The 9,257-nt window shown below is 50.8% G+C and overlaps 2 protein-coding genes across 2 annotated transcripts; one reads left to right on the top strand and one right to left on the bottom strand.

Annotated features, from left to right (window-relative positions):
• Positions 1–2,718: 2,718 nt before the first annotated feature.
• On the top strand, positions 2,719–3,897 carry GCG54_00012575 (uncharacterized protein; the record flags this gene model as incomplete). The annotated part of the gene is made up of 1 exon (XM_045412451.1): positions 2,719–3,897. One exon carries the CDS (start codon positions 2,719–2,721, stop codon positions 3,895–3,897), a length of 1,179 nt encoding a protein of 392 aa, XP_045261486.1.
• A 642-nt stretch (positions 3,898–4,539) lies between these two features.
• Positions 4,540–7,420, bottom strand: GCG54_00012576 (K(+)/H(+) antiporter 1; the record flags this gene model as incomplete). The annotated part of the gene is made up of 5 exons (XM_045412452.1): positions 4,540–5,895; positions 5,974–6,536; positions 6,598–6,697; positions 6,766–7,182; positions 7,262–7,420. 5 exons carry the CDS (start codon positions 7,418–7,420, stop codon positions 4,540–4,542), a joined length of 2,595 nt encoding a protein of 864 aa, XP_045261487.1.
• Positions 7,421–9,257: the final 1,837 nt, after the last annotated feature.

The following is a 9,257-nucleotide window of genomic DNA, read 5'->3' on the forward strand; positions in this document are numbered from 1 at the left end:
ACGAACCGAATGTTCGGGATCATGTGCCATGTCAATGCACTGTCATCTCGGCCTAGCTTCGTCCAAGGTGGGTAACCCATCTCATTCTCGGCTGTGGAGAATACGGCGGCATGTTCAGATGGACAACAGCCGACCGTTATCCTGGGACAACTTCGAGGCACGGGACACATAACCCAAACGAGACTTTTCTTATCTTTGGCCCCGCCTTCCTTCTGGATATCGCTGAAAATACGACATGATTGACCAGAGAAACCAGTGCACTTCGCCGGGATTGCACCGCGGGATCCGAGAGCTCAGAAGGAAAGGCGGCCATAGAAGAATGTATTCGTACACGACCATAGGACTGTTTGGCGGGTGTTAGAGTCTCAAAATTTCGATGCCCGAAGACCGGAGTGACAATATTTGAGCAGCAGCGTTGTATGTTAATTGGGGTCCTGGCTCCCACGGCACATGCGCGCGGCCCGCTTGTGATATGGAACGGTGCCACGGGTTTGGGACCGACCCAACCTCGGTGATTCCTTGTCCGACTTGCTTGAGGCTTGTGTGAGATTTTAAGAACTTTGTGCTCAGAGAGAAACCACAGCACGCATCGAAATGCTGGCCGGGCGGTATGGCTGACGCAGATCGGGCCGGCAGCGGGAAAGTAGGAGAAGTCTCAGGGGGCCGGCTTTGCGAATCATCCATCCCACATAGCGCTAGATTTGGCTCAATGATATGGCCTGTGCATAGCATCTAGGAAGTTTGGTCTTGGGCAACAGATGGCTCCTGGTCAAGTTGCAAGTTGGCCAGCAAACCCATCTGAGTCTCAGGAACGCCGATGCTAGCACCTGCACCTCTAGACTCGATTATCGGGGGTTCCATCCATGTCAGTCCTTGTCATTAGGATTCTACCTTCGCCAGATAAGTCATTGAATGTCATCCGAACTCGATAACCTTTGAAGGGGGACGTGTCCAACTCGGCGCCTAACGCTCACACAACTCGGGGCCGATCTGAAGCGACACCCGAAATGCAACTGTCCCTCTCTTTCCTCACACGTCGCGTAATGTGACGAATGCTGGCCTACCTAGGTAGTGTGCCGCCTCGGGTTGAGCGATTGGACTACATTGCCATGTCAAGTAATCTCACAACGTCACCGGCAGCGAATCTTTAGTAGGAGTCCCGTATGATCAAAGGAGCAGTGCCATGCAGACAGGGTCTAAGTAAGTGTTGACCGCCCTGCATTCTTTCTCCTTCCCCACAGGATGCATTTGTTTGGCTGTGAGTGTGCAATCAAGCGATGTCGAGGACACTGACTGGTGAAAAGTCAGGTGTTGGGCAGCTCGACTAGTAATGAATAGAATCGGAAGTAACGACACCTGGAGTGGAAGTTGGGATCAATGCTGTGATGCCACGAAGTCACTTGCACCTCGGGATTCCGGGGGGGGGGGGGGGGGGGGGGNGGGGGGGGGGGGGGGGGGGGGGGGGGGGGGGGGGGGGGGGGGGGGTTGATAGGCAGATTGGCCAAGAATTTGTGGACAAGCTGACTTCATGATGTTGGATCGTGATGCATGAGTGCGGATGCAATGCGTTTGGTATTGCAAACTCCAACAGCATTCGTCTGGATGGTGGCTTGAAGACGCACCTTGACCTCATGTGACGTCATATGCTGGACCCTGCATATCGTTGGCACGGGGGGTCGAGGTCCAGACGTGGGTTTTCAGCCGGCCACAACCAACGATAGGCTGGCTCAGGGCAGGTTCCGCTCTTCGAATTCTACAGCACTCCAGATGCCGCCACAACACAACCGCCCTGCAGCGAATAACTCCGGAGCCCATGTCGTGATAATGTAACAAGGTGACCTTGAGAGGCCAAGTTATGCTTGCTTGGTTAGATAGTCGGGTACGAGTATTGGAATAACGGGCGACTAAAGCCATGAAAGCAGATTGAAGGAAAGGGCCAAAAAAAAAAATAAAAAAATGTATTGGTGAGGAGAGTACACGACGTGGCAGGCCGGGCCCTTGGAGAAAGATTTGTTACCAAACGACCTACGGCTAAGTATGATGCAGAGTTTCAGGTTGCCTTACTGGTCCGCCGGGTGAGGCGAAGGAAGACTAAGACCGCACTTGTGGAAAGCAAGAAAGAGCCCCAACATTACCCCGAGCCACTGAGCGGACGCACGCGACTGCAGTGGAGTCCTCCGACCCGTAAACCCCCGCAAAACTACAGCGGTCAGCCGATCGCCTACGTGTGACGCTATCCTCGTTAAACAACTCCCGTCTGATCTCGGTTTTTGGCTGGTCGGGCTTGGTTTCTATGACAGACAGACAGTCATTCAGACCAGAGGGAAGAGGGACGTGTGCCTGCAATCGTATTGGCTTCATCTTCCGGGACTTTCGACACTGCCTGGACTAGTCTGTCCATCAATCCACCCAGACCTTTTCATTTTCGCACCCATCATACTAACCCAGCCAACCAACCCAAACCCACGCCACACCCCTCCCCACCCCCAAACGACAACAACATGGACTCCCGTGTGATTTACGCACTGTTATATAGGCAACCCCCAGGTTTCCTCCCCCTCCCGTAGTCTTTGTCTCTTTGCTCACCATGCTCGTCTCTAGAATCAACCCTCCGAAAAGCCACTAGAATTCTTGCTACAGATCTGCCTGTCTGACCATCCTTTACCTCCCTCGCCTCTCCTCACCAGCTGGATACACAACCGACCATCCTTACTAAGGATGGGACGCCCTCACCGTCGAGCACCCGATATCGATTTGGATGGCTCTTACCAGCCGCATGCATATCAGTATAACCGACCGGCAGCCGCCCCATACGACGACCCATATCCTCCCAGGGGTCGCAGCCCGGGACCCCGCCGTCGCCACAGATCTGAGCCTACAGCCGCACCCGTCGCCTATTACGACGACAAATCGCAAGAACATGCTCAAAAGAAAGATCCTCGCGAAGGTCGCAGGCACCGCAAAGAGCGCAAGGACACCGTACTGGACGAACACATAGCTCCGGTAGATACAAGGCGTGATCGCAAAGCTCCTAAGGAAAGCTACCACGACGACTACGATGAAGCCCTTCCTCGGCGAGCGCGAAGCCATGGGCCCTCCGCGGGGGACTCGTATCGGGCCACCAATGATCGAGAAGGCTTCGACACATACGCGCCCGCATCTCGTCGGGGTCGTGAGCGACAATATGCCTACCACCCGCCCCGAACAAGCGAGACAAGACGCGCCAAATACTCTGACTATGACCCAGAAATGCGTCCCAGTAATACGCGTCGCTCCCGTTACGCCGACTACGATCCGGAGCCTCGGATCAGCGACAGGAGAAGGTCACGTCACGCCGAGGATGACGGCGCTGTTCCGCGTAGGGCTAGCGCGACATATCGTGCTCGACATTCAGACTACCAGACCGACCCGCGTAGACGCTCTACAGAACGTGCGGCCCCGAGCCGCGGTAATGGGAATAATGACTCGCCAGGCCGCTTTGTCCAGCCAGGGCAGGAACGATCCGCAAGGGGTCAGTCTGTGCCCAGGAATCCTGCCGTAGGAAACGCCGCGCGAGGAGCTCGGCCCCGGGCGAAGTCTGCCGTTGGGTACGCAGCTCTTGGTGAAGCTGCCCAGACCGCCTTTCGTGTTGGCAGCCAAGCGGCCTATCAGATGCGTAATGAGCCCGGGCCTTGGATCGGCGAGAAGGGCACCAAAGTAGCTACAGCTGCCCTAGGTGCTGCTTTGGTGGACACGTTTGTTGGCCACAAGGCTTCTGGTATGAAAGGCGGCATGCGGCATCAAGCATTGCGTCAGGCATGCGAGATGGGCATACGCAACTTTGTGATGCAGCCCGCGGTCAACAGTGCCAATAGCTACGGTGGAAGTGGGGGTGGCAGTGGACGCAGACGTCGGTGATGTATCATATGGGTGTTTTGGCGTCGATATACTGATGAATGCTCTCTGCTGCTGTTTGTATGTGTTCTCAACGTAAGTGCTTTGTTTAGGAGTGTCTCTGAGCCTACTCTTTTGGTGTTGGAATCGGTGAAGGCGGCGCTATTTTCCCATCGAATTCACAACAGCAATGTCAACTAGGAAACGTCATATTGCATGAGAGATAATGGCAATTCCTGACAATCTGCTATTATTGTTGTGATCCTACGTTACTCGCCCTGCAAGCGTCTACTCTGAATTGTACCAGACTGCACTACACTCTTGACATTTGTGTCTGTATTCAGTATTTAGCATCCTAGACACCAGTCTTTCCCGTAGGACCAACATAGGTACCCAGGGCTGTTGCTATTATTGAGCCATGGAAAACATCACTGGAGTATGATGTGTACCTGTCAAACGCGTCTGAGTACCACATTCACTTCGGTCATGTACCGCAAGTGGCTCATGGATCATCCCGCTGTACATCGTCTCAGCGGCAACATACACATTTTCGAAATGCTGAACTAGTACACTGCACGAGCGAAATTTTGGCATTGCAAACGCGTCCGTGAGTTATGTGAAAACCGTGATGGTCTATTGCAATTCGCTTACTATGTTCCTCAACATTCACGCCGACCCGGCTTTAGCTTGTACAACCAACATATCTGCTTTCACCTCGGACGAAATGAGGGCCGCAGCCGCCGAACCCAAACACTCCCTGGCCTCGGTCGATACTTTGACAGAGTTTTTGCCCTCCTTGGACAAAGCAGAAGTACGTCGACCAAGGACGATGAGATTATGCCAAGCAATGCCCCGTGAGTCAACCCGAATGCCGGAGGTAGCCTGGCTTACGGCAGCCTCGATGGGATTGCTAGCAGATGAAACTTCAAATTTTACTCGGGATCCTGTGGCAGCTGGGACGTGTGTTGAAATGAAGCCGAAGAAGTCACTAGCATCCTGGTCAGCTTCGGCCGACGAAGCGAAGTGCACAACAGTGGCCGTGGCGTTCTGCTTCTCGCAGAGCTGCAAAACTAGGATGAGGGCTAGCTTATCATCGCGGCCACCGAAGTAGGGCATGAAGATGTGATGGGACTTGTTCGTAACCGGAATCGATGGAATATCGTGGTGAATGTCGCTAAACGAGTAAGTTCGCATGAGTTTGGCCTTCTCGCCGGATGAGGTTGTTGGCCGACAGCCGTCGTGAGAGAAGAAAAGCCCGATGTTATGCTCAGAAGAAGCAAGTATTGATTTGGCGAATGATGTGTATGCCGTTGCAAATTTGTTTGCGGCACCATCTGCGGGTGAAACTTGCGAGTCGACCAGACTACCGCTCTCGCTCCAAGGAACCAGGAGAAGATCCGATGAAATATCCGACGACTTGGATAGCAGCGCTTCAGCAAAACGTGCCTCGGGCATGATCGACACTTCGCCAGACACGGCGACCTTGAGAAACTGGCCGACGGTGCGGAAGATGTTGACCACCGGGTCATTTTGGCTCCACTCGGCTACTTGGGACACTGTCATTACAGATGAGTCGCGGTCAGTAAGATGTAGCAGACGAAATCCATGAGCTCGCACAGCCTGAGAGTTAGGTGAAGCCTGCAGGTTGGCTGTTTCTGAATGAACGCCGCCCTTCTCATCCTGTGCCACATATTGGTTGTCAGATGCAGATTGCTTTCCGAATAACGACACCAAGTTCAGCATTGCCGGCATGTTGTCCAGCCGAAGGTATACCAAGAGGCGTCGAACGCGGGTGCTAGCATGTTTGGCGGAGTCTGTGTCGTTGCCCGTATTATATTCGGGATGAAGATCACCAGTATCCCAGTCAATCTCCCCGCGCCTCCAAGCTTCAATCTTCTTCTGATACCACGGAGGGTATAGGACCGATGTCAAGGGCGTTGTGACGAAAGTCGTCAGCAAAGCCATAACGACGAAAATGGTAAAAGTGCGTGTGCTCAGGATCTTGGCTTGCAAGCCGATGTTCTAGTACGTCAGTCAGTTTAGCTCCTGATGTCAACAGTCACCTCATGCGCAGCTCGCGCGGAAAAGCGTAATACTAACCAATACAATCAGCTCAACAAGTCCCTTGCAGCTCATCAAGGCTCCAATGGAGAAGGATTCTCTCCAGACCATTCCGTTTAACTTGGCAGCAAGAGTGGCACCAATGACTTTGGTGAAGAAAGCGGTGAACGTAACAGCAAAGACGTAGCCCCATGTTATGCCAGAATTCAGCAGTCCCAGGTTGGTGTTGAGGCCTGACAGTGTAAAGTATAGAGGCAGGAATAATGCGCCGATCAAATCCTCCAACTTTTCGGTGACTTTGATAGCAAAGCCGTTTTCACGAGGAAGGATGAGGCCAACCATGAAGCCTCCGAAAATAGCGTGAACACCAATGATGCCCGTGAAGAATGCCGAAGTAAGTGCAATCAATAAAATGAGCGAGATCATGCCCTGGGAAGGCCCATTTTCGATATTACCTGATCGACGCAAAAGCCATGTGATGGTGGGCTTGACGGCAAACAGCAGAAAGAGCATGTAGCCGATACACGCCAACAGAATCCACAAAGCAGATAGACCAGTGCCCGCGTTGGCGAGAGCGACACAGAGAGCAAGCAAGATCCAACCTTTAAACCCAGCAGGTTAGATCGAGAGTTCACACGAAGTAGCGAATGCCGAGACACGTACCAACAACGTCATTGGCTACGCCAGCCGAAAGCACAATGACACCAACCTTCGTATCAAGAAGCTTCAGCTCCGTCAGGATTCGACACAAAACGGGGAAGGCCTAGATTCGGCGAGTGAGCTTGAGTCAGATTTGAATTGGGTTTTGCCCATGGAATGGAGCCGGAATACCGTGATGGCGATTGCAACGCCAATAAACAACATGTACACACTAAAGTTGATATGGACGAGGCCCTCGTCCCCGGAGAATTGATTATACAGGCCCCATGCGAGAGCGCAACCTAGAGCAAACGGGAGGGCCAACCCAGCGAACGCGACCGAGGTGGCAATCCGCCAATTGCTGACTAGAAAGCGAACATCCGTTTCAAGGCCGATGAGGAAGAGATAAAGCACGAGTCCGACATTGGCAACAAGGGTGAGGTTTGGTATAGACTCTGTTGGAAAGATGGCGTTGCGGAAACCAGGGATGCGGCCCATGACCGATGGACCGAGGACAATGCCACCAATGACCTCGGCGATGACTCGAGGTTGTCGGATCTTGGAGAGTGGCCAATGAAGGAGATGGCAGACAATGATGATCAACCCAGCCTGCACAGAGCGACAGTCAGTCAGACGTCCAAGCATACTTTCGAACAGACTGGCGGGTCTGAAGAACTAGTCCACCTACCTGGATGATGAACATCGTGATGGGATCCTTCGGATTGTACACCGAAGGGTTCGCGCCTTCGATGACACCACCCTGAGGAGCAGCTCTGTTTCCGCCAGTGGACGTCGGGGCAGCCGCCGAAGTTGCCGTCGCCGACAACAGCGAGGTTACGGACGACATGATGGTTGGTTTCGGCACTACTGTTCTTGTTCAGGTTGCGAATGAAACAATGATCGGGAGGTTCAGCGTGGGCTTTCGGGGAGGGCGACGGATTCTTAGTACCGGAAGCCAATCGGGATTACAAGCCCGTGCCTCAATGTTGCGAAAGTTGTGCAACCTTTCTGCTGAGTGGTAGCACCAGAGGAGGATCGGCGGGCAGCTTCCTTTATGAACAAGAAACAGCGCCGTCGACGATTTGGGTCCAGCCAGTCGGTACAGACGTTGGCACAGAGGATGCGAGGGCGAGTGATCTAAGATAATCCAGCTCGTCTTCGACACCAGGCAACAATGAGTGAGGTAGATAACTGGTTGCTAACGGCTTGGCAGAATGCAGATAGCGTTGGACTTGGCGCTGTATTTTGGTCACTTGCCCATTTTCGCGGTAGGACCAACAGCGACACGTGAAGGTGGTTCGTGAGGGGTTCGTAGGTCGAACCAGGGATCTGGCGGCCTCAGTGAACGAGTTCTGGAAAGTCACCGTGTCCCTCGCGTCTTACGTCTATCAAGGTGAGAAAGTCTGTCAGCAATTGATAGACGCGACGCTAAAATTACAGCCTGGGCAACACAAACAGGGCACATGCCTGGGGGCACATGGCACTATCGGTGGCGATATCAACAGCGATGGCGCCGCGGGCGTTACCGAAGTTTTCAGGTGACAAACATGTTATTGCAGGGCAATTAATCAATCCTGTACGACGATGCAAGAGGCGGCATACGCGCCGGGGCCGCTAGCCCAGGGTCCTTGACTCAAGCCTCAGCCCCGTTTGTTAGAGAAAGCACTCCCAGCCGCCTTGTTTATTCACCGCCCTCGCTTCGTGGTGTCTTTTGGCCGCATGGTGAAAAGCACGTTTCCTGCGGGGAAATGCGGGGGAACCACTTGCATTCGTTTTTGTACAGAATGCGGCTAAGTAAAAAGGTAAGGTGACCAGCTTGTGGATCACGTTAGCGCGCTTTGTTTGGTCTAGGCCCAGGCTGTGCAGAAGTCTGGTTTAGATAACAGCTACCTGACTTCAGCCCCCCTGAGGGCTTTTATGCTTGCATAGAACTACTCTATTAATATAAAAAGTATAAATATTAGGTCTCTATATAGGATACTTATTTTACTAATGCTATTAATAACAGCTTTATAAATTTAACTCTATTAGACTAAGTACTAACTAAGGTACTTTTACTACTTTTTCTCTTATTATAAAAATTAAATAAGATTAAAACTTTCTTAATATAGATTTAACTTTAGATTTATTAAGAGCTAAGAGTTAGAAGAGACTAAAGAGTTTATAAAAAGATATATATTAATTAAAAAGAAACTACCTTATAAAATATTCTTAAATTATAAACTTATTACCTTTATATTATGAGGATTACTAAGTAGGGTTACTAATAAGCGCTTAGTGAAACTTTAGCTAAGTAATACCCTAACTTTAATAGTAAAATCTCTACTTCCTAGGAATTTAGAGGAAGTAAACTATAATTAATATACTAGATTAACCTCTACTATAACTTCTAGACCTTTCCTAGTTAAAGCCTTTAGCTTATTACTTTATAATTTTATAGCTTCTACCTTATTTTAAATAACTAGTATAAGTTAGAATATCCTATAAAAAGGGTAATACCTTACTAAATAGTTAATAATTAGACTTTAGTATAGATAAGTTATAAGAGTTTATATTTAATATAGGGCTATCCTCTTTAGGGTTTTATTAAAGTATTTATAACCTTATACTAAGACTAAGTTAATTAAAAGTAATACTAATTAAATAGGAAGAGATAATTAATAACTTTATTAATAAAGTAATTA

Source organism: Colletotrichum gloeosporioides (assembly GCF_011800055.1).
Source record: "Colletotrichum gloeosporioides strain Lc1 chromosome Unknown consensus_65, whole genome shotgun sequence".
In the NCBI taxonomy this organism is placed as follows: Eukaryota; Fungi; Ascomycota; class Sordariomycetes; order Glomerellales; family Glomerellaceae; genus Colletotrichum; species Colletotrichum gloeosporioides.